Raw genomic sequence first — 25,921 nt, forward strand, 5'->3', positions numbered from 1 at the left:
CCCTTACTTCTTGTGAAATGAGGGTTAGAGGAATTGCAGTAAGAAGTCCCCTAGCTCACCATTATTTCAAAATAATGGCTTGCTGTGTAGACACACTCTTTATTATTTCAGAATAACATGTATTCCGAAATAATTCTGCTGTATAGACATATCTTTAGAGAGAGTTTAGTGAGTCTGCTCTACAGCCTTTGCTAAGAGCTATGTGGCTTTTAGCTCATGTGGTAGAGGATCATGCATTTCATTTTAGAAGTTCCAATTTTGATCCTACTCGCCAACCACCATATCTTATTTCAAAATAGGGAGTATCTCAACAACACTTATTTCGAAATAGAGCACTCTTCCTCCAACTTCCCTTACTCCTCATACAATGAGGGTTACAGGAGTCGGAGTAAGAAATCCTCCAGATTGACAGTATTTGGACACTATTTTGAAATAACTGCCTGCTGTGTAGACACAGACTAAGTTATTTTGGAATAGCGCTAGTTATTTCAAAATAGTGTTGCAGTGTAGGTGTATCCTGGGTGTTACATATGATGAAGGCTAAGCTTCCATGGTGGTAGCATTGTCATTATCTTGATTGACACTCACATTCATCTCAAATCATGTCAAACTATGAGGGTATATTTGGTACTTTTCCAGGCTGAACCTGCGTGTGTTTGGTTGATGTAGAAAGGTGAACATATCTTTTTATTTGTCTTTCTTGTGGTTTATATTGATTATCTTATCCAAGTTGTTAGGTATTCATATACTTCAAAGTTTGCCAACACATTGTTGAAAACTTTGATCTTGTAAAGATGTTAAATGACATTATAGCCTCTGAGCTATTAAACACACAAGTACTGGAGGAAAATTTCCAAGGCTTCCTAGTTTCTGATTAATAGGGTTTGCTAGGGCTGATGTCAGTCCTGATCTAGATTTCTACAGCTTCTTTTAATGCTGAAATATATTTCTCTGCAGAAAATACGTGGCAAGTACTGTACACCAATATTCAAAGAGCTGATAATCAGTGACTGATAGATAGGAGGGGAATTTGTACCTCTGTTGTGTTTCTTCCTGTCTGGGGAAGAGAGTTGGCGTTTTTCAGGATTTTTATTTTAATTGACAGGCACATGTGGTAAGAACTAGAAATCCATCTGCAGTGAGAATAATTTGGAATACAGACAGTTAACAAGTCACAATAGGGTGTTGTTTTCCAGAGCAGAGAGAGAGACTCGTGATAAACCAATAACCTGCACTCCCTGAGCAGGGTTAACAAGATGGCAAACAAATCTAAACTAGATTTTGCCGTTGCAGATCCAGATTTTCGAAGCGTTTTAATCCAGCCTCTAATTTAGTTACTGCTATTTTGAGCCTGCAGTCTGTCTGAGCAAACTAAGCGGACCATGGAGTGCTTACAAACTTGACAGCTTACAGAAGGTGGGAAAGACTTCTGATCTGTTCTGAGAAGCAAGTAATTCCAACTGGCTGGTAGGGATGTGGGTGAAATCTGATGCTGGATCTTCGCAAATACGGATGATACTTATTCTGTCTGGAAATCTTTTTGGTGAGGGTTTTTGAGCTATTCTAGCACATTCTAATCTTATTTGATCATCACCCTTGCTCAGAACTGTTAATTCAACAAATCCCCTTTAGAATTGTGGATCCCCATTAACTCTTTGTCACAGTTGAACACACCAACTGCATCGTCCCCTTTTTCCCATGGTCTCTCTGATGGGCTGCCTTGGAACTTTTGGACTTTTACTCTGAGCCACAGATTCTTAAATATCCTCCTCTTTGAAACCCATCAATTCCATTTAACAACCTGAGTGTGGGAAATAATATTATCTACTCTTATTTCCTTTTTAATTCCTCTAAACGCTTCCTTGCATTCCTCTTGGGTGCTTCTTGTGCTGTGTGCTAGAACACAGAGGAAGGAACTGTGATCCTCTACATGGAATTCTTCTCAACTATGGTCAGGAATCCAGCCAAGCTCTTAGCTAGGGTTGCTCTAGCTAGGCGATAGTATTCATTCCTAAATTCAAGTTTCATGTTTTTATGTGATTCTGGATTTATGCATAGGTTAACTAAACCACACTTTGGGGCCTCTAAACAGAAAAAATATACTAGTTTTTAGTTTCATCTTTGCCTAAATACTGGTAAATATGCAAATATAAAATTTTATTATTTCTGTTTTCATTGTCCTTTCTGTTAGAATATTATACATTTTTAGGTACTGCTGTGGGGCCTCTTAAATTTGATATAGTTTAGAGCCTCAGCATGTCTTAATTTGGCCCTCATATTCTTAACTGCCTTTATTTGGAGTATATCTTCTATAGTTGGTAGCTTTGGCTCCATATATAATTTAATATCAGTTTCAGAACTAGGAGGTCCAAGTGAAATTAATAGTGAGTAGGTTAAAACAAACTAAAGGAAGTTTTTCTTCTCATTGCGCACAGTTAACCTGTGGAACCAGTTAACAGGATTCAAAAAAGAACTAGATACATTCATGGAGATTAGGTTCATCAATACTTATTTGTGTCCCTAGCATTTGTTGTCAGAGGCTGGAAATGGATGACAGGAGAGGGATCACTCGATGATTACCTGTTTCTGTTCACTCCCTTTGGGGCACCTTGGATTAGCCACTCTCGGAAGACAGGCTACTGTGATATATGAACCTTTGTTCTGACCCAGTAGGGCCATTCTTATGTTCATATATGATAACTGGGATAATTTATTTTTTAGTTGAAATATGAAATTAGGTGCATAATATAAGCAATAAAAGAGACAAATTGGTTTTATATCAGGAATCTGAACCCTTATGTAATTTGCCTTTGTGAATACAGAAGATGACAATTAAAAACTGTGCTCAGAATTAACAGATTTTCTTCACTTCAATGTTCATTGCTCTTTGGAAAGAAGACACTTTGTCCTCAGTTACGCTTGTAAAACTCAGTTTGGTTTTACAGGTTTAACTAAGAGAAGAACTAGTCCCACTATGTTCTGTGAGACCTAGCAACAGAATACTTATTTATATGGAGGGAGTTTTCTTGGAAAGGGCAGAAAATTCTCTGAGGTCATGATGGGTTAAGATTCTTGGAAGCTATTACTAAGAAACTTAAATTTGACATTGTTAATCAAAGCACCAAGGAATTTTCTTTCCTACAATCTACTTACTGGTTGTTTATAGATGGCAGATTATGATAGAGTGTGCTAAATATGCCACTTGGCATCACCAGAGCTTAATTATGAAAAGCTCTGTATAGTTTGCAACAGGCTTTAAATTGTGATGTGCAAGATGTATTAGTACTGCTTTAGTAAGAGATATATCCATAAAATGCGTAATTCAGACAAAAGCCATTTGCTATAGAGTCAGAAACTCTGTACTTTTTGGAGTGGGTAACATTGCAGCCGACAGAGTGTGGAGGAGAGAATGAATTCTGTTGTCCTAAATGAAATGGCAGATCTTGCTAGGATAATATTGTGTCTCAGTGAGATAACACTGTTTATAAGATTATAAGAATCTGGTAACACTTTAGAGTACTAAATACTTAGCTCAAACTTGATTGATGGTTATTTTAAGTTTACTACGTGAAATGCTTTTAAAGTTGTCCCTAATTGTTTACGAGGCTCTTGATCTATTTCTTGCAGCACTGAATGTTTAAAAAATGAAGAAAATATTCTGAAATTACTGGACACAATATCAAGAGACCATTTTTAGACATATGCAGTTGTCTGCTTTGGGCTCATGTCTTGCTCTGATGTCTGTATTTTATCTCTGAGGCTATGTCTACACTGCCTTTTTTCGTGGCAGAAGATATTCAAATCGTGCGCTCATTTGCATATCTTCTGCCAATCCTTTTTGCGGAAGAGGTTTTGCCGCTAAAAAGCCCTGTGTAGACGGGGCCATTTGTCAGAAAAAAAACCTTTTGCGCAAGATCCCTTATTCCTCAAAACTTCAAAAAATGAGGTTTACCAGATCTTGCGCAAAAGGCATTGGCTGTCGGCCCCACCCCCAGAGACTACAGAATAGTTGACTAACCAATAAGAATTCTTGAGGCTACTCAACTATTCAATTAACTGATATTTAACATCCCTAGTCCCCAGGCTGGTAAGTACTGGCTACATTTTTTTCAAGATCAGGGTACATCTTGCCATCAGTCATACCAAGAAGTGGATTTAGAATCTCCCAAAGAGAAAACAGTTCTATTTAACACTGCTTAGTGTCAACTTCGAATCACTGAAGATAGTTAAGAGTTGTAATGTATATTAGTTCAGTAAGTATATTTCTGTATGACGTTGGTTGATATTGGTAACAATAATAAGGAAAAAATTTTAGAAATAGAAATATCTGGGGCAAGTATTTATATATTACAAGAATGTATGGATTTGTTCATCAGTTTATCAGTAACTGGTGGAGAAGCTCTTCTTTGCTTTCCTTTGAGCTGGGATTCCAGTGCTGTCCCTGAGTTCTGTGTTCAACATAATTTTTCACAAAAAGTATTTTCCATTTTATTCATCTCTAACCTTTACTTTTGAGGTTCAGGCACTGCAAAGTTTAGAACAGTTTCTTGTATCTGAAAATATTTTCCTTTTTTGTCACAATTTGAGTGCTGATGTGAGTCGCTATTTCAAGAGTTCTAATACTTTCATTGGCTGGGTAGATGGTGAGAGAGATGTAGCTAGTTCATAACAAGTTATCTATTTTCTCTTTGTGGATTATAGGATGGTTCCATTTTTGTTTTAAAAAAATCAATTTTATTGTCATGAAAGGTAAAAATCTGATTAGTCTTTCACTGACATTGAAAACTTGTAAAATCAGTAAGTATAGTAGAGCTGATTAAAAGGGCAGAGAAATTTTTTGTAGAAATTTCAGATTTTTGAAAATTTCCTATCACTGTAAACAACGGCAGAAAACATTTCTTGAAAAATGTTTATAAAATTTTTCTTAGAAAATTCTTGAAGAGTCAAAATTATTGACCATTCTAACCATTATATACTGTCAATATGAACCTGATTCTGTAGTTGGATTGAGTATTGTGTCCTAATGGACACCCATTGAAGTCAGTGGCTCTCCTCACAGATATAGGAGTCCATCTGCATGCTGTCAGTTGTAGATCGGAGCCCACAAAATAATTTTTTTCTATTACATTTTATTCTATATTCCTAAATAGTCCTAGGAATGAAATTTAGGAAGAATACTATCTCACAGTTATTTTCAGTGGCTATAGTTAGAAAGCTAAGTATGACTTTGTTTTTCTGTTAATGTCAGGAAAGGAATGGTACTTGCTGCGTTTAGAACTTATTGTGACAGATGTGAATGACAATGCACCTGAATGGGTGATGAATCCTTTCCCGTTCTTGGCTGTGGTATCTCCTAAAGCTGCAGGAGGAACTAAAGTGTATAAGCTTCTTGCTGTGGATAGAGATGAAGGGATCCATGGAGCTGTAGAATACTTTCTCTTGGAAGGTAAGTTAGTTATATGTACATATGTGCACGTACACATACACATAATCACTACCTTTGTTTCTTCCTCTCCATCCCTAAGTCCTTCTGATGGAGCTCATCCACTGGATCTCCTGTAGCACAAGTTAGCTTGAAGTGAGTGTGCAGACTCAGTGGTAATCTCTCATCTGCTAGAGGGGCTCTCAAGAAACTGCAGCAATACAGGCAGTCCCCGGGTTACGTACAAGATAGGGACTGTAGGTTTGTACTTAAGTTGAATTTGTATGTAAGTCGGAACTGGTACATATTGTAGGGGAAACTCTAGCCAAACATTTCTCCAGAGCTCAGTTTTATTCTCCCACACCTCACTTCCCTCAGTCCTTTATTCTCAAGCTGAGGTGTCTGTGGAGAAAAGCCGCTCTGTGTCTCCCTCGTCTGCTGGAGGGGGAGTGCTAGCTTCGCGTCTCCCTGGTCTGCTGGGGGGAAGCAGCTAGTGCGGGGTTGCCTCACCCCGTTTGTAAGTAGGGATCTGATGTAAGTCGGATCCATGTAACCCGGGGACTGCCTGTAGTTTAAAACTGACAACCTTGAGCAGAAGGCTATGACAGCCCTAGCAATGAATTGGTTTCTCGAGAGTAGCCAGGGATTTTTTTCCAGATAGGAGTTTCTAGTAGGAGCTATTCTCCCAATTTTACTCCAGTAAAAAAATTACCTAACAATAGTCTCTGGGTTTATATTTCTACTTAGGTGGAGAAGACAGATTTGAGGTTGAGAAGGACAGTGGCTGGATTAAAACAACAGGATTGCCACTAGTGAAAGACAGAGAATACCTACTAACTGTGTTAGCAGCAGATAAACTTGGTAATAAAGGGTCTCCTGCTTCTGTTTCTGTGATTGCGGGGCTTCGACCACCACGGTTTACCAACATGTCATATGTTGTGTATGTTCCTGAAAACACGCTCCAGGGAAAATCGTAAGTACCTGTTAAAAGTCATAGTAATACCGGTTAATATCAGGGGGTTATAGCACAAGCTTAACTGTGATATCATCACCCAGAAGCCTTCACATTATTTGCAGATGACAAATAAATATGATGATTGGCAATAGATATCCTGGAGAGAGGAGTGTCTGAGAGAGAAAAAGTTTGATTAATTTACTTTGTAGCCATCACAAATAACTGGGCATGTATATTAAAGTACTAAAGCTGCTGCATACTGAAATGGGAACACTAAAAGAAGGTAGGTGTGCCTGGGCATTATCAAAGTGCATTTGCCCCAGTCTAAAAGAGCAATTGCACTTTCTAGAGGATTAAAACAAAACCACATCAGCCATCTTAGTAAAATATTTGCAATGTAATCATTTATGATTTACTGGAAGATGTAATGTTTTTGTCTCCATTTCATGCAAATTAAAACCTTGATCCTGCTGCTCCTTTAAGCTTGGGGGATCTTCAACAAAGCTCTTAGCACCTTGAAGGATCAGGCAACAAATGGCTAAGGGATATATTTTCTATTTGAAATAGTATGTTTTTTCTCTGATTTTTCTTCTTTTAAATATGTATTAAATATCTACACAGTTGCAGATGGCCACAAACCTCAACAGAATCAGCACCAACAACATGCACTAACAAAAAAGATCAAATTGAAAGTTAAAAAATTGAAGATATTTTAGGACAACATTACCCAATTTTGAAAATCAACAGGCTTCCATAATACTAATAAAAGTTCTGATCCACAGTTCTGGGAACTTGTATTAAAAGACTTTAACGTTAAAGGTTCTCTCATATAAATACATTGGACCCTGTTAAAAACTAAATGGGTCTCTAGTAGCTGACTGTGGTTGAGTGAAGTAGTGTGTTACTTTGACTCAGTTACTGCCCTAGTGAAGTCAGTACATGACCCCCATCGACTTTATTGGAAACAAGATTGTGCCATACTAGAATAAAGAATCTCACTTTTATCTTTTAAGGCTTTTCATATGGCCTTAGATCTTATATATACTGTATTACTGACCTGCTTTTTTCTTTTACAGTTAGCTCCTCAAATATTAAGCTCCTCTGATGAGGACAGGAAATTAATTGTTTCCTTATTAGGCTGTATCCTTGGCTCTTGATTTAACTTTATTTCCTGATCTGAAAATCATTGCACCATATTGTCAAGAAAGCAGACTAAGCAAATTCAGTTAAAACTAAAATAAAGTCCTCCCTTTCTAGCCTGACTAGATTGTCAATTATTAATATATCCTATTTCTAAGGTTCCCAGCTCTTAACCTGTTTTGCCTTTAAGATAGCAGGTCTGAGGAACATTTTATAAAAATAGCATCCAGTCGCATAGTCTTAGACACAATCCTCACATACTTGGTGAGTTTTGCTCACATCAAGCATGCAGAACTGGGTATGCGGTTTATTGTATCTTTTACCATATTCTGCTGTTTCAGAATTTTAATACTCAACATCACAATATTAGGAAAACAAATATAAGAGGTTTGTTTTTGTGGATAAGAACTTCAGAGAGGAAAATAGGAATTTTGTGTTGATGCCTTTTCTCTTTGCCTTTTTGCTTTTCATTGTTATCCAGGTTTCTTACAGTCTCTGCTTTGTCATATCAAAATAAATCCCTGAGCTACAATTTACTAACTGATCCTAGTGGGCTCTTCAGTATCCATCAGGCAACAGGAGAGATCAGCTTGACTCGGAGTGTGGATTATGAAAGCGACCAACACCAATACTTGCTTCTGGTCAAAGCAACAGAAAGTCCACAGGAGTTTAGTAGTATAGTTGAGGTAAAGCTACACCTTTCTCCATTTTTTCCCCTGATTTTCCTGCATTTTATCCAGGTTATTCCCGCTTTAATTCCCATCCCCTCCTTTCTTCCTCACTTTCCATCCCACTGCACTCCTAATCTTTGTGTTGTATCCTTCTCTCTGGACCTTGGTCTTTACTTGGGAGTTATTTCGAAATAACTCCCCTTATTTTGAAATAACATGCGGAGCATCCACTCTATCAAGCCTGTTATTTCATAATAACTCCTGCTTTTCATGAGGAATAACGCCTATTTCAGAATTGCTATTTTGAATTAGCGAGAGTGTAGACACTCCCCTGCTGTTATTTTGAAATAATTGTCCTCCAGAGGCCTCTCACAGTGTACTTGTGGCCACTCTGGCGACTCCTGACAACTCCAATGCTCCCCCTCTCCTGCAGAACTTAAAGCTGCAGGCAGAAAGGAAAGGACTTGTGGCATGAGGAGAGCTTTGACAGCCCTGTGCCACACAGCACCCATCCCATGAGCCATGGCTAACCTCAGCGCTCCCTCTGTGCCCCCGACAGCTGCCAGGACTCCCGCAGCACCCTTGGTGGCCACTGGCCAGGGACAAAAGACGGCAGCAGCCTGGATTGGTGTAGAGATCCTAGACCTCATTCAGGATCTCCGCACCAGAAGGCGGAATGCAGATGTCTACGGCCATATGGCTGACAGCCTGACAGAGAAGGGACATGTGTGGACCTTCAACCAGGTCTGCATGGAAATCAAAGCGCTCCTGAAATGATCTGTTCTTGTAAGATTCTTCCTTCCTTTTCAGGGGCTCAGTTTCCTGCCTCTGCACAATTCCTAGCCCTTGCCTGCTCATATGGGAAGAAATATCAACAGTCCAGACCTGATATCAGTCTCCTTATTCTAAACTGCATGCATAGCATGATGTACATTTTATACCATTTTAATGTAAAAAACAGAGTATGTGAACACAGAATGATTTTTATCTTAAAAAATGGGGAGAAATCTTATAAAAATAAAACAATGGTAATTTTAATGCATATATTGTATCTGAGGGTATGTCTACACTACCCTCCTAGTTCGAACTAGGAGGGTAATGTAGGCATACCGCACTTGCAAATGAAGCCCGGGATTTGAATTTCCCGGGCTTCATTTGCATAAGCGGGGCGCCGCCATTTTTAAAACCCCGCTGGTTCGAACCCCGTGCAGCGCGGCTACACGGGGCACGAACTAGGTAGTTCGAACTAGGCTTCCTAGTTCAAACTACCATTACTCCTCGTGGAAATAATAAGAATGTATTGAAGGATATAACAGTGGAAAAACTGGAAAAAATGCAAAGAAAATGGAGAATCCACTTGCCCTGCAATTAAATAGGAAAAAAACTGTCAACGTTCACGTGGAAAAAAATGGAAAAATCTTGCAGTAGAAGAATTTTTGGATATGACAGTTGCCACTACTTAAGAATTTCTGTCTAACATAAAAACGGTTCTTAGCAGGAAATGAACAATCTAACAAAAATGGCTTTCCCAATGGGTTATAGCTTCTGAAATCCACTAAGAAGATTATTTTTGGAACATCCTTGCATCCAATATATCTATACAAGTGAAGACATTGCTTTGATCCACTTTGATACTACTTAATGCTCTCATCTCTTCCATTCAGGTTTTGGTTGTAATCACAGATGAGAATGATTGTGCCCCAGAATTCCAGAAATCAATCTACAGCAAAGACAATGTTCCTGAAACAGTTCCCATGACAACTGTGCTTCTGCAAGGTAAGTGCTTTTAAAACTGTTCACTACAGTCAATAGGAAAATTGTTTTCTGCTGCTAATTAGAATTTTCTTCCTGAAGCACAAAGTGCCAATTCCAGTGTGGGATGTGCAACAGCTTTGAGGAGGTACTTGGCACCTTGCAGAATTGGTTCTACTCTATGCATAGCTGAAAGGAGTTGGTGAGGATGCAGGGGGAAAGAAAGGAAATAAATCTTTTTATAGGATTATGAAGTGGCAGTACAGATGCTGTGGCTGCTATCAGCGGCTGATTTAGGACAGGGCGAGCGGGGCAGTTGCCCCGGGCCCCGCGCTTCCTGAGGCCCCACGCATGCGCTGTGGCGCCACAGCACATGCGCCGTGCCAAAGGGGGGCCCCCGTGAACTATCGCTGCCTGGGGCCCCACGCGCTGCCTGGGGCCCCGCAGCACTCTCATCTGCCCCTGGCTGCTATTACTGCCTCATGGTTGCAGTCGCCCTGCAGCTGCTGTGCCCCTCTTTCTGTTCAATATCTTCATCAATGATTTAGATATTGGCATAGAAAGTACACTTATTAAGTTTGCAGATGATACCAAGCTGGGAGGGGTTGCGACTAATCTGGAGGGTAGGGTCATAATTCAAAATGATCTGGACAAATTGCAGAAATGGTCTGAGGTAAACAGGATGAAGTTTAATAAAGACAAATGCAAAGTGTTCCACTTAGGAAGGAACAATCAGTTTCACACATACAGAATGGGAAGTGATTGTCTAGAAAGGAGTACGGCAGCAAGGGATCTAGGAGTTATAGTGGACCACAAGCTGAATATGAGTCAGCAGTGTGAAGCTGTTGCAAAAAAAGCAAACATGATTCTGGGATGCATTAACCTATATGTTGTGACACGAGAAATCATTCTTCTGCTCTACTCTGCGCTAGTTAGGCCTCAGGTGGAGTATTGTGTCCAGTTCTGGGCACCGCATTTCAAGAAAGATGTGGAGAAATTGGAGAGGGTCCAGAGAAGAGCAATAAGAATGATTAAAGGTCTAGAGAACATGACCTATGAAGGAAGGCTGAAAGCATTGGGTTTATAAAGGTATGTCTACACAGCAGTGTTATTTCAGAATAACTAGTGTTATTCTGAAATAGCAAAATGTGCATTGATACTACAAGCCTTTATTTTGAATGTCAAGTTGGAGGACTTCTTACTCTAACTTATGGTAACCCTTATTTTATGAGGAGTAAGAGAAGTCAAAGGAAGAATGTTCTTCCTTCAACTTCCTGCCATGTAGATAGCACCAAAAGTCAAATTAAGCAATTTCGACTTGAGCTACACAATTGACCTAACTGAAGTTGTGTAGCTTATTCCAACTTTAGCCCTGCTGTGTAAATGTACCCTAAAGTAGTAATGTATTAAGTTTATTCAAGAGTAGTCTAATTGATTTCTGTGCGACCACTCTTGTGTATGAAGTAAATCGTGTGTTTGCAGGACGTGGACCTGTTGGAAACAAAGTAAATTTGGGTCAACGGTGCAAATCAAGTGGGCATGAGCATATAAGTACCTACATGGGGAGAAGAGCTATTATCGTAGAGGGCTCTTTCGTGGAAGCATAACAATGTGTGGAAGTAGCCAAGCAATTAAATGCTTTACTTTGAAGGTTTACTTTTTTATATAAATATTGAAAACTTAAGTAAAAGATGTGCTTTCTTTACAGCTTGTTTTCAAACCATAGTTAATCACTACAAAATATACTATATCCTGTACCACATGTTAAAATAAATGTCATTACTGTCATTTTTTACCATTCATTAATTCTTCTATTAAAATTTATCATTTTAATCTGTAGACCTTAATCTAGGAAGTGTCTTTTTCTTCTGCTTTAATAGTGACAGCCAGCGACTGTGATTCAGAAGAAAATGGTGAAATATTATATTACACTTTGAGTCCAGATTTTAGCATATCTTCACATGGTACTGTCTTCCCAGCAACACAATTGGACTACGAGCGGCCCAACCATCTTTATGAATTTATAATTATGGCTGTAGATAAAGGAGAAGATCCAAAGACTGGGACAGCAACTGTTAGAATCCGTGTTTCAAATGTGAACGATGAAGCACCTGAGTTTTCTCAGACAATGTAAATATATATGATGTTTTTAAAACTCTGTAAATATTGCTTTTATCTTTTTACTGTTGCCCTTTTGTCTTGATATCTACAAGTTATCACGATAACTGAGACATGGTCAGAAGGCCAGGTCTTCTTCTGGTTTAAATGGGCATAACTTCATCAAAATGAGTGGATTTACACTGATTTACACTGCACAAGGATCTGGCCCAGAAATGTCATACTCCCAGTAAAATGAATCCTTAAATTTGGGTCCTTTCCATGGAATTTAGAGTTGATTTCAAGCGATTGTGAGAAATGTTCTTTACTAATGAATCTCAATAATTCAAGTTAGTCTTGAAACTTATCATTCTTCCAGTATATAAGTCCTACCAGCTTAGAGTTCCATAGGTTGATTTAGACTTGATCACTTAAAAGTAATTTAGACTATACTCACCCTTATATATCACCTCTAAATTTGGTCCAGTAAATCTAAGCTGGTGTAACTCACACATCAATAGTCCGGAAGAGACAAGTGAAGCAAGAAAAGGAGTGAAGAGTAGCATTTAAAAACATCTATGCTAATGTTAACTGCCCCTTCTATCTTCTTCCAGCTCCTCATAAAATAAATCATACCAACACAGAATATTTTACATTCACTCACATATTGGCAAATTGGAGAAAGTAAGATTAATGGGGTCTGAATCCAAATTATATATCCTTAAATATTCCTTCAGAATTTGGCCCTGAGAGTCATCTTTCTTCATTGGAAGGCTACTTCAAATAGTAGCAACAAATATATTTAAAAAAAATAGAGAGAGACCTGAAATGAAGCCTCCTATTTAACATCTCCCTTCCTGAGTTTTTGTTTTTAATATTTGAATTCCTGCATTGAAAACAGGAGCCCTGGGTCTGGGTCAGATCTAAAATATGAAGTCATATTTTTTTTCTGGATATACAGGCAGTCCCCGGGTTACGTACAAGATAGGGACTGTAGGTTTGTTCTTAAGTTGAATCTGTATGTAAGTCGGAACTGGCGTCCAGATTCAGCCGCTGCTGAAACTGACCGCCAGTTCTGACTTACATACAGATTCAACTTAAGAACCCCAAGCTTCCCCAAGTCAGCTGCTGCTGAAACTGATGAGCGCTTATTCCAGGAAGCCTGGGGCAGAGCAACTCTGCCTCGGGCTTCCTGTAGTCAGCGCTGGTCAGTTTCAGCAGCGGCTGACTTGGGGACGCCTGGGGCAGAGCAGCTGGGGTGCTGCTGGGTTGCTCCAGTAGCACCGCTCCTCGGCGCTACTGGACCAACCCAGCAGCACCCCAGCTGCTCTGCCCCAGGCGTCCTGATTCAGCCACTGCTGAAACTGACCAGCAGCGGCTGAATCAGGACCTGGGGCAGAGCAGCTGGGGTGCTGCCGGGTTGGTCCAGTAGTGCCCAGAGCGGGTGCTGCAGGACCAATCCGCAGCGCCCCAGCTGCTCTGCTCCAGGGTCCAAAACAAAAACCTGGTCTGCTGGGGGGGGGCACACTATCCGCGCCCCCCCCCCCCAGCAGACCAGGGACACGGGGAGCAGAGCAGCAGCGGCAGCGGGGTGCCGCGCCCCCCGCGGCTGTGGCTTCAGTCCCGGTGCCTGTGGTCTGCTGGGGACGGTCCCCAGCAGACCACAGGCACCGGGTCTCAAGCGGCAGCAGCGGTGGTTCCCCGCGCTTCTGAGGCTTTGCTCTGGCCGCTGCTGCCGGTTCCCCGCGCTTCTGAGGCTTTGCTCCGCCGCTGCTGCTGCTTGCTCTGGCAAAGCCTCAGAAGCGCGGGAACCCGCCCGCTGCTGCCGCTTGAGTCCCGGTGCCTGTGGTCTGCTGGGGACGGTCCCCAGCAGACCACAGGCACCGGGTCTCAAGCGGCAGCAGCGGTGGTTCCCGCGCTTCTGAGGCTTTGCTCTGGCAAAGCCTCAGAAGCGCGGGAACCCGCCCGGTGCCCCTGGTCTGCTGGAGACGGTCTCCAGCAGACCAGGGGCACCGGAGCAGCTTACGAACGGGGCTTTCTCGCCCCGGAGCTCGCAGGTAGCAATCCGCTACCTCGACCTCCAGGGCGAGAAAGCCCCGTTCGTAAGTGCGGATCCGACATAAGTCGGATCCGCGTAAGTCGGGGACTGCCTGTATCCCAAGCTGATAGAAGTCTCAAGAGCAATTGTTGGCAAAACCTTTATTGATATATACAGGAATAACAACGAGACATTAATTTGTAGTGAGAAAAGGTTCAAGCATGTACATTTTACAAAAATAGTTTTATTTCCTAAAAATTCTTATTGAGAAGTTTTGTTATAGTCTTTATGGATTTGAAGCGATTTGTATAGAAATCTATGAATGGAAATACTGTCCAGCTTATATCTCAAACAAAGTGATTGATAAGTACCTCAGTTTCCAATTGTTCACTGGATCCACGTCAGTGGAATCATTGATTGCAGGACTGCATCATCAGTCCTAGTGTAGACAAATATTATGTTACTTTAGGCTTCAACCACTTCTGTACTCTACACATGCTAGATAGTTTACAGTTGTCATGTAAATTATATTCGTAGTAGAAAACATATTAACCAGAAGTGAAAACTCCCATTATTATAGAGAAGGTGTTGGAGACTATCCCCTATCCCTTCTCCCCACTTCCTGCCCTGCACAACTGCTGGCCAGAATCCTAGGGTACGTCTAGACTACAGGCTTCTGTCGACAGAAGTTTTGTCGACAGATACTGTCGACAAAACTTCTGTCGACAAAGCGCGTCCAGACTACATTGAGTTCTGTCGACAAAGCAAGCTGCTTTTGTTGACATGGTAGTCTGGACGCAAAGGACAGTTTCCATTCAATAACACCTTCTGTCGACAGAAACTCTGTCGACAGAAGGTGTTATTCCTCGTAAAATGAGGTTTACATACGTCGACAAAACTGCTGAGTTCTGTCGACGTTATGTCGACAGAACTCAGCGGTAGTGTGGACGCAGGTATAGTTTTGTCGACAAAAGTCCACTTTTGTCGACAAAACTCTGTAGTCTAGGCACACCCCTAATGAACAGTTGGAGTAGTCAGGGTGCAAGGTGGGTCAGAGGTGGCTGTGTGGGGAGATAGCAGTACATCATGTCCTGGGAGTCCAAGCAGCAACTTTGTCCCTCCACATCCCAGCACTACTCCAGAGTGCATGGCAGACTCTTGCCCTTAATTAGACAGATTAGGGTTTGGAGATAATATTTTGTCGCACTAACTATTTTACTGAGTTGTTAAAGCAAAATGCTCAGTAGATGACTGAGTCCCAACTGATTACCTCAATATGGAAGAAGTCACAAGATAAATGTCAATAATAAATAAGTGGAATGCACTTACTCTCACCCAGCCCCATCTCCCATCAACACAGGGAATATTCTCCAGGCTTCAGTAAGCACAGTCCTCTTCAAACCTTGTATCTTACAAGTGTCTGAATCTGTGTCAAAAGCACTATAAGCTTACATGAAAGTTACAGATTCTGCAGTGGAATTCCCAGTTTACCACTGTCAAATTTTGACTTTTATGCATCAGCTTAAAAGTAGAAGTTGCTCAGAGCAAAGATCAGGAAGGGATTTTGATGGTGCCAAACTTGTGGTTTGTCTGAATACAACAACAAAGCTTCTTGACAGGCTTTATAATATCTAAAGGTAATATGTGTCTTCACAATTTCCTATTTTGCTTCTTTCTAGTGAGCAGACAGCTGAGCGGAAACTAAAGATCCCTTAGATAGTTTTGCTGTGAAAAGAGTTGACCTTTGTAAAACAAAATTCGTAGTGGATGTCCAAATAGGGCTAATCCAGAATCTAACGACCGTGTTTCTTCAGAATCAGAACGTGTCTTTCCTCCCTTTTTTCTTTTAATAGTCCAGGTTATTAAATGCACATTGTCAAGGCTGACAGGCATACTAATTCATTATTCTCTTATTTCTCGTATCTTTTTGCAGAGTCTGAATAATTGTTTAATCTTATATATGGTTATTTTTTTAAACAAATGCTTCGTAGTAGTACACGATTTTTTTTTAGAAAATGAGTGCTAGCACTCTTGATTTTGTGAACAGCTCTTTGTCAAATGAGAGCATATGCACAGCAAAATGAAAACAGGCTTCCTCTTTTAGTTTACCAGAGCATATTATAAAAAGTAAGCATTATATTTAATGGTGAAAAATGCTTTCACATGAGGTTTTTTTACATCTGCCATCTATATAGCCATGACATACAAATGGAGATGAACATCAAGTCAAATTCTGCCCTCACATGAATGCATGCAATTTTTATTTAACTCATTTGGATGGAATGGGTGAAAGTGAGAACAGAAGTTCTCAGTGTTTCATGATCATTCCATGCTCTATAGACACAGTCTGAACACCTAAGGAAAAGGTGCTGAGCACTTGCAGGTGTTGCTCAGTACCTAAAAGATTAAGGCCCCAAATTCTTTAGCTTCTTTCCAAAAGCTGTTCTTTAACTCTCTATCAACATTCCAGATGAAAACTTTCATTTTGGTTTATTTTGCCCTTGCTCATACATTCCTAGGTCTAAGGATGAACTTCAAGAATGTCCTCTGTTATAGAGTTCATCATGATCACCTATAGTTTAGTTCCTCTAATGACATTAATCTGCAGTTTATTTTATGCTCAATCATGGATCATGGCAGAAATACAAATCAAGATGATGATGTTCTTTTAGTGCTCTATTTAAATAGATTTATAGTCCAGTATAAATTTATAATTCTTAGCTCGAAGTTCTCTTTCTCCATAATTATATTATTCCTCAATTATGGGTTGCTGTAGGCTACCATTCTGTTTCATTTTGTCAGTTTTCTTCTTCTTTAGGACTTTTCTTGATGATTTGAACTTTTCTGCCCCATATTTAATGCTTGAAGTTGTCTGAGTTACAGTTCATTTAGTTTTCTGATATGAAGCGAAGACAGTGGCCCTGGGGTTTTGAATAGCTGAGCTAAACCAAAATAATGTATTTCCCTTATTGGGATGCATATTAAATGCTAACCTCCCCACAACCCTATGCCTATGTACCAATAAGTACACAAAAGTCAGTACATGTAAAACATAAGGGAAATTTTATCTTGAATTCAGTCTCTTTGCTTAGCAATATAAATGGCCCTCATTGCCATGGTATCTGAGTGTGGTTAATTTCATTTTGCTAATCTGGCCATGCTGAGGCTGATTCTGATCTCAGTGAATTAAGTGAAGTTACCCTAGATTTATATCAATGTCCTCTTCATTCTGTCATATTTTTGAGGGAGGAAGTTGTTTTGTGTATTTTGAGCAAAAATTCTGGTGTACTCTAAATTGAGCGAGAGCTCAGATATGGAAAAAATTGTGATAATTTTACCTGAGGGATGAACTCTAATGTGTCCTGGTCCACTCTGCTTCCTGCCGCTCCATTGGCCAGGAACAGTGATCTACGGTCAATGGGAGCTACAATCGCCTGTACCTGCAGAGGCACAGGTAAATATAGTGGTGGTGACCCTCCTGGAACAAACCCTGGTGAACTGTGTTCATTTTATTGCCCACTCTTGCCTTAGATAAACATTTGATCACAACTTGATGCTGTTCACTCTGTCAAAACCAGGTATTCCCGAGGAACTATTTCAGATAAGTTATAACACCATGTTTTGGTTGCAGTTTTGGAGTGATAAGCAATGATGGTAACTTATGTACCCTGTCCCGATGTATCATGTATGGTACAGTATAGCTTGACATTCATATGTCCATTCTTTATTTATTATGTGTAAAAATAAAATGGTGAACCCCATATTTCACCCAATCCTTGTTGAAGATAAAAAGTTTTTCCTAGAATTTTGCAAGGGAAATCTATTAAAGAGAAAAAGAAGAGTCTGCTAAAGATTTGATGTCCAACTTTTATTGTTTCACTGGTTAGCAAGGGTAGCTTTACTACATGATTTACTAAAATATAAGCCTCTACATTACATTTAAACAAATACAGCTCTGAAACAAACATTCAGTTGTACATATATTTTAATTTGACTTTTTCATCATATGTTGTAATTACTCTTCTTTTTAACAGCTACAGGAGTTTTGTTTCTGAAGATGCAGGCCCAAATACATTGATTGCTACAGTCAATGCTATAGATCCTGATGGTGATGGTGTGACTTATGACATTGTAGCAGGGAATCAAAAGGGAAACTTCGTTATTGATCCTCAGAAAGGTAACAATACATTTTCCATTGATATTCTGTCTACCGTATTGACAATTTTCAGTTTATTTGCATACATGAGGGATTTGAACTGCCACAAAGAGCTTTAAGCCATGTTTACAGTTTTGATTTGATACTGAATATAGGAGAGGCTGTTTTCTTAGTTGATAACATTCTTGTGAGAAAAGACTAAATGGTGTAAAAAAGCATAACCTTCATACTATGATGTGCAAAGATATTGCACTATATTGTCTGATTTAGCATATGCTGGTACAAGTACATACCGTATATATTAATACTTCACGGTGCAGTGTTGAAGCAGGCAAAACTCTTGTTGACTTCTTGGAATGGGCTAAATGAAGGACTGAGTAAGGACTGCAAGGTCTGTGGTTTTATTGAACAGAATACTACCATATCCAGTACTTACACTGCTAATGTAGCCTTAAATCCCCCTTGTACTGACACTGTCCATTTATTTAAAGCTTGGTTATGTTCCAAAAAGAAAAGGGCCTAAGGAGTCTGCCTTCAGGCTCCCAATGACGTTAGATAATCATCTATCAAGGATGATCTAAATGGTGGTTGGTCCTGCTGTGAGGGCAGGAGACTGGCCTTGATGATCTCTTGAGGTCCCTTCCAGTTCTAGTGTTCTATGATTCTGTGATGTTACACAAGATTATGTCTTATGGTTCAGACCCTCAGTATTCTGGCACACACAGGAATACCCCAACACAGGGTTGCCAAAACAGTCAGCAGAGGCACTGATAAGGAGAAGGAGAAAACTCTGGTACCTGTTGCGGCCTGAAGTGTAGAGATAATTCTGAGAAGAGATCAGTGGTAGGAATCAGAAAAAGCAGGCACTAGAGTACAACAGGACGGCTAACCTGGAGACAGGCATGGCTGTGGGGATCCAGCCATTAGAGTGACACCAGAAGGAGTAGGCTCTGTGAGGGCTGCAGTGGCATTCTTCAGCTGAGAAGACTTCAGAAGAGGAACAAATGGCAGACTCAAGGAGCTCAAGCTATTTAACTTAACAAAGAGAAGGTGAAGGGGTGCTCTCAGACTCAGACTCAAGGAGAGAGTCGTGGTGTCATCACCGCTGTGTGGTATGCCATCCCCTTCTTGTACAAATCTGACTGGATCTTTCTGACGTTTCCTGTGCTCTTGCACACCCTGCTAAAAAGGTTCAACTCGTCACATTTCTTGTAATGCTTTCCTAGTGCACGGTACTTCGTCTTTACCCACTCATGCTGTCTCCCACAGCAAATGCTTCTTGGTGTGGCACCTTAGCCGCTGGTTCTCCTTTGCTGTTGATCCAGCCTGTACTGCTGGGGTTGTAGTGCCTCCTAGGGCTTTCATTATCTTTATTTTGATTCTTCTGCTCCAGGGACCTTCAAACTAAGTTCCATGTCTGGCTGCTGGCTGTGCACTTCAGAGAACTCTCCAGATGTTTCATTAGCAAAGAGTGAATCTAAACACAGATTAATTTGAAAAAGTATTAAAACCTGTGCACACTCTGGCCATGTGTGGGTACATTGATTTGTTCCAGCCCAACTCCACACATTCCCTGTTCCCTAGGGTCCCCTCAGTAAGAGTCACTCCAGCAAATATGGACTTTCTGACTCTAGTTCCCCTAACTGTGATAGCAACTTAAATCCCACTTGTGTCCTATCAGAGAATGTAAGTAATACTTGTATGTAGCCTTCACCTTGCACTTGTGAATTTCATTCCATTCTATGCGAGGGCTGCTCCAGACTAGTGCAACAGCTGATGGTAATCTCTTCAGAAAAGGGGCTGCATTGCTTTTTTTCTTGTGGGACAATTCATAATACACCTTCTTCACTTAATGGCCATGCCAATCTGAGCCACTATGCCTACAGGAAATCTTGCTGGGGCGATGCACCTTCCCTCTACCTTCTAAAGCAGGCGGTTGCTCAGTGCCACAACTTAACCTTTAATGTTCTTCTGAATTGGAGTCAGTGACCATGTTACTGAAAGAGTTATAATTCCTTCTCTGAAAACAGTAGTGTATAGGGAGCTGTGACTGTGCTAGCCCATTGGGGGCCCTAAGCAGGAATGTATCGTGGCTCCCTCACTACATATACTAACAAAGTGAATGGAGTCTCCTGGAGCTGCTAGAGGCCTTTAACAATTGCTTAGTATACCTATACTAGTGCTAGCTCTGAGTGGGAATTTTGCCACTGATTTCAGCAGGACTAGGATTTCACGCACAGACCATGGCACACTTCCTTTCAAAGTGAATTGACCAGTTCTTGGGCTCAGTACAAGTATAACGGGATGAAATTTAATGTCTGTGATATACAGGAAATAAGACTAAATGATCTAAAGGTTCTGTCTGGTCTTAAACTCTGTAGGCATGTCTACAGTACAGCGGTATTTAGAAATAATTCATGTCATTTCAAAATAACAAGGTGAGCATCCACAGAGCAAGCCCGGTATTTCAAAATTATTTAGAAATAACAGGCTTGTTATTTAGAAATAATAAACCCTCATTCTATGAGGAATAACGCCTATTTTGAAATAGCTATTATGAAATAAGGTGAGTGTGGATGCTGCAGTTGTGCTAATTTTGAAATAATTGGCCTCCAGGGCTTCTCACAGGTGCCTTGGTAGTCACTCTGTCCACATCAGTGTTCCTTCTAACCTGCGGAACAGCAAAGCTTCACAGGTGATTAATCAGTCCCGACCAGTCAGAGGCTCAGGGCTCCCTGCATGGAGCTGACTGACTGGGCGGGGCTGATTAATCACCTGTTAAGCTGTGCTGTAGTGCAGCTTAGAGAGAACACTGGACCACACCAATCAAAACTCTAGTTTTCCTTCCCTTGTAATCTTTAAAGGTGCAAGTAGAAGGGAGAAGGCTTGTGGCACCACACTGGCCCTGCCAGTGCTGTGCCACACCGCAGAACCCTGCACTCCCTTCCCTGATGTCATGGCAGACCCAGTGTTCCCACCAAGCTCCCTATGGCTGTAAGCAAGCTGGCAGCCACCTCTGAAGCCCCTGGCTAGGGGCAAAAGAGGGGGGCACCCTCCTGGATCTCATTGAAGTCTGGCGGGAGGAAACCAATATCCAGGATCTCTACACCAACAGGTGCAATGCCAAAGTCTATGGCCGAATGGCTGCCAGCCTGGCCCAGAAGGGTCACCACCAGACCCACGATCAGATTCGGAAGAAGGTCAAAGGACTCCAGCAGGCCTACATGAAGGCCAGGGAGGAAAGTTCTTGCTCTGGGGTGGGTACCTCACATGTGCTGCTACTTTGAGCAGCTGGATGCCATCCCGGGAGGGGAACAGGTCACCTCCTTCCTCCTTTCCCCGTCATGGACTCCGGCCTGGCCATGCCTGTCCTCAGCCTCCATGAGGGCAAGGCTGTGGAGAAGTAGGAGCACGAGGAGAAGGAGGCCAACACTGATAACATGCGCGCCAGCCAGGAGCTTATCTTCAGCCTGGAGCCTTTCCTCCTCCCTGCCCTGGATGTCTCCCAGGGCTTGGACGAGGCCGAGGAAGGCACTTCAGGTGAGTTCCATTATTTTCCCTAGACACACATGGGGGGAGGCAGTGAGCTGCAAGGGGCTGTGCACTCCTCACTTGTCCTCCTTGGCCTGGGGATCACACAGCAGCCTGTACATGTGGGTGCACATGGAGCGCCAGTCCAGAGCAGACAGCTCCATGAGCCTCTCACACAGGACCCTTGCGCTCCTTCTCGCAAAGTTCCTGGACAGGCCTGCCTTGCTCTGGACTCCATGATGGGACACCTTCCCACCATAAGCCACCACGAAGGAGGCTGGGGTCCTGGCAACACACAGCAGTGCAGCACATGGCACAGGCTCATGCCCACACTCTTGGGCAGCATCCACTCCTGGTCAAGTGTGGCGAGGTGGAGGACGCTGATCCCTTGCAGGGGAACCTACCGGGGAAGGAAGCAGAGGGGACCCACGTGCCATTCTTCCCAGAAACCTCCCCTATCACCTCCCCTATCACCCTCCTCCCCCACTCCAGCAGGCATGAGTCAAAGTCTTCTCCCTGTGGGAGTGCCAAACTCGGCGTGTGCCAGGACAAAGAGGGAAGCCGAGTTGCCCTCTCTCTTGCCTCCCACCCACAGGCTCTTGGCCTGGCTGGTACCTTCCAATGCCTTCTTGTCCTCAACGTGTGTACCCCTGCAAGACAGTGCGCATTGTGTAGGCCACAGATGGCTTTGCTCGAAGCACTTTGCTGTTGTCTGAATCCAGACCTTTTTTTGTCAGCTCACAGATAAGGGCTAGGCTTTGTGCACACTGATTCCTGGGATGACTGCCCTTTGCTCTTTTCTTCACAGATAGGTCAGGTGTGAGGCATGTCTACCATCTCCCACATCATTCTCCTGAGCCTGTGAGAGCCACAGGCACTGGCAACCCCACGATGACCTGGAGCAGAAACACCTGGGCTACCTCCATTCCATGAACAGGAACTTTTTGAGGAGGACTGCCAGGAGTGCCATGCTGACTGGGAACTGTGGTACAACATTTGGCAGCAACTGTCCCGGCACCAGAACACAATGTGTACAGCATATACGAGTGCCATCAAGCACATGGTTGCCACCCTGGAGCAGTCCTGCAGCCACCCCTCAGGACTCTCTTCCCCTCAGCACCCACCTCTGGCCCTGCCCCCTGTCTTCTCCTCGTAGCCCTCACCAGGGCCACTGAGGGCTCTGCACACAAGGCGGTGGGACCACCCAAGGCAGGCACCAGTCCCAGCCCCATCCCTGAACCATTCTTCCCCCCCATCCTCCTCCAGGTTCTTTCTATAGTCCCTCCCCAGATATATATTCCCCAAATAAATATACATCAGTTTATTGTTTGACAGCAAAAAGTCTGGTTTATTTTATCTGTTGGGTAGGGTAGGGTAGGGGTGGAAGGTGGAAAGAGGATGGGGTGAAGGTGGAAAGGGAGGGCAGGGGAAGGGAGATGTGAGGGAGGAAAGGCACAGAAGGGCAATGTAGAGGCCCCTTATGGGGCAGCCTGGCGGAGAGTGGCCTTGGATGAAACTCTCCCTCAGGACCTCCCAGATGCGCACAGCCCCCTGATGGGCCTGGCAGATGGCAGCAGAATGTGGCTGCTCAAAGGTCCTTGTGAGTTGCTTGGCCTCTTCTCCCCACCCTGGTAAGAAAGTCTGCCCCTTGTTCTCAAATGTGTTGTGGAGGACACAGTAGGCTGCCACAACCTGGAGGATGTTCCAGGTGCCAAGGTCCAGGCAGGTGAGTAGACATTGGAACCTCCCTTTGAGGCAGCCATAGGAGCCCTCCACCAACATGCGACACCTGCTGAGCCTGATGTTGACCCGTTCCTTGGTGGGGTCCAGGTGTCCCATGTAGGGCTTCATCAGCCAGGGGAGCAAGGAGTAAGCTGTGTCATCCACAATCCACACGGGCATGTCCACATCCCCGACCTTGATGGTGAAGTCAGGGAAAAAAGTGCTGGCGTGAATCTTCTGGAACAGGCTGGAGTTCCTGAAGACACAGGCATCATGCGCCTTCCTGACCACCCTACGTTAATATTGGTGAAGCATCCCAGGCAGTCCACAAGGGTCTGAAGAACCATGGAAAAGTACCCCTTTCTATTTATATAATCCTATTTAAAAAGCACACATCGAGACAGCTGGCATATCCATTTATATTAATGGGATTGGTTTGATGTGAGAAAACATAAACAGATATTTTGAGTTAGAAAGAGAAAAATCAAACTCAGACCTCTGAGTCACCACTTTACATCTGGAGTAACTCCACTGATTTCAGTGAAGTGACTCTCTCTATAACTTGATATATAACCTAACTGCTGTCAGAATGTGACCCCAAGTCTCTGCAAATTGTGAGCTCTGGCAGCTGAGCACATGGAAGTGAGCTGTCATAGAGCCTTCCTTCTGTTCATTTCACTGTCACAGGGGTTCACTTAGTATGAAAGTTTAATTTCAGTGTAAATGGTGGTTTTTGTAATATTAATGTTACAGTTCTGAACATATTTCAAAATTAATAGAAACGTTCCAAAAAGATATGTCCATGAAATCTGCTGCGTGAAGCCACTATGCAAGTCTGAAGATTAAACCTGAATGTGCTGATGTCCTGTAACCCATCCCAACTTGAGATGGGAGTGGCAGGCTCTTAGGGACAGAGTTGAAAGCTAGTTAGATACCTGAAGATACAGAAGCATCTAATGGGATTTTCAGAAGTTCTTAACTCCCATTGATTTCAGTCAGAGATAGGCACCCCTGTGTTTCTGAAAATCCCAATACGTGACTTTTCTGTGTCTTTATATTCCTAAATGCCTTCAAAAATCTGTCCCTTTGCACCTCAGACCTGGTAGATACATGTGTTAGAATATGCAGTGAAAGCTTCTGGATTACTTTTATTTTGTATCTGGATCTTAATCTAAGCGTGGCAGCTTTCTTCATGTTTTGGATTTGGTTAGTTTGATAAAATCAAAGAGATTGGTGCAGTGGCCGACAGCGATTTAATTTAAGAGATAATGTCAAAGAAACAGTCATAATTTAGTGTTGCAGAAGTGCCCAGGTGAAGCTGAGCTGTGCATCAAAAATGAATGCAGCAAGGATGAGACATTTTGCAAGCAAAGTGAGTGACGCTGATCCTGTGACAATTTCTATTATGCCAGATAAATAATAGATGTGATTGATGGATGTTGGTGCAAAAGAGTGGTAGCTGCTCACTGTATCTTCTCAGATTGCTTCAGTCTGAGGTGCCCATATAATGGACCCTTCATATCTTTTACTCTGGCAGTCCCTTTGTGCCCTGACAAGTGATGCTACCTGGAGAATGTAGGGAGGAGCCAGCCATTTTGTTGTTTTTATTTAACGTGATAATTCAGTAAATACACAAAACTACATTCATTGAGATAAATTCATATGAAAACAAGCAATGTATGGTATATAAATTAGCACGCATGCTATTATATGTATAACAGTAAGTTGTATTATCTCCTCATGGACAAATCTTGCCCCAGCCTCCACAGCTGCAGTGAAGCCCCAGCAATCTCAACACTGTATAATAGGGCATCTGTGTCTCAGAATATGGGGGGCGGGGTCAGTTCCTCTGGTTCTCCCTGCCGTGTTTGGAAGTGGGGCAAAAGGGCCCACAGAGTCACCATGGACTGGCTCCACATATGGTCTGTGGCCTTTTGGGGTCAGGATTCCTTTCCCCTTTGTACATCTACTTAGCGCCTGGCCTAACTACCTGGGCTGGATGTACCCTACGGTACTACTGTTACCTGACTGCAAAATTAAGGTAGACCTACTCAGTGGGTATTTGCAGGCAGCTTTAGACACAGGAGTAGGTTATTCTGTTATTAACTGGGGAATCTGAATTTGGAAGCTCACTTATACTATTGGGTTACACTGTAAGAAATAATTTCACTCTAGTTGGGGAAAAAAGGCACAGTGAATTTAGCCGAAGTTTGGAGACTTGCAATTTCAGCTTAAGTTTAAAATTACAGTTTTGAAATCAATTTAGTTAAATTGGAATAACACCTCACTCCACCTCTGGTGGTACAAATCCATTTAAGTCAACGAGAGTCTTTCTGTTGATGTCAATGGGTTTGGCTCATGCCCCTTGCATGGATATTAAATTAGATTAAGAATGTGTGTACTTTTAGTTGCACCTGTTTAACTAAATTGGTTTAAA

The 25,921-nt window shown here is 42.2% G+C and overlaps 1 protein-coding gene across 1 annotated transcript in view; it reads left to right on the forward strand.

The window, feature by feature from the left end:
- The window catches only part of LOC102450325 (neural-cadherin-like), a 108,601-nt gene that overhangs the window by 23,806 nt on the left and 58,874 nt on the right, over positions 1-25,921 (forward strand). The window contains exons 2-7 of the mRNA XM_075940140.1: positions 5,249-5,446; positions 6,170-6,395; positions 7,999-8,203; positions 9,853-9,964; positions 11,821-12,070; positions 18,110-18,252. Of these exons, the coding sequence (XP_075796255.1) occupies positions 5,249-5,446; positions 6,170-6,395; positions 7,999-8,203; positions 9,853-9,964; positions 11,821-12,070; positions 18,110-18,252 (1,134 nt within the window). The remainder of the gene's footprint in view (positions 1-5,248; positions 5,447-6,169; positions 6,396-7,998; positions 8,204-9,852; positions 9,965-11,820; positions 12,071-18,109; positions 18,253-25,921) is intronic.

The sequence above is a fragment of the Pelodiscus sinensis genome, chromosome 12, assembly GCF_049634645.1.
Source record: "Pelodiscus sinensis isolate JC-2024 chromosome 12, ASM4963464v1, whole genome shotgun sequence".
NCBI lineage: Eukaryota > Metazoa > Chordata > Testudines > Trionychidae > Pelodiscus > Pelodiscus sinensis.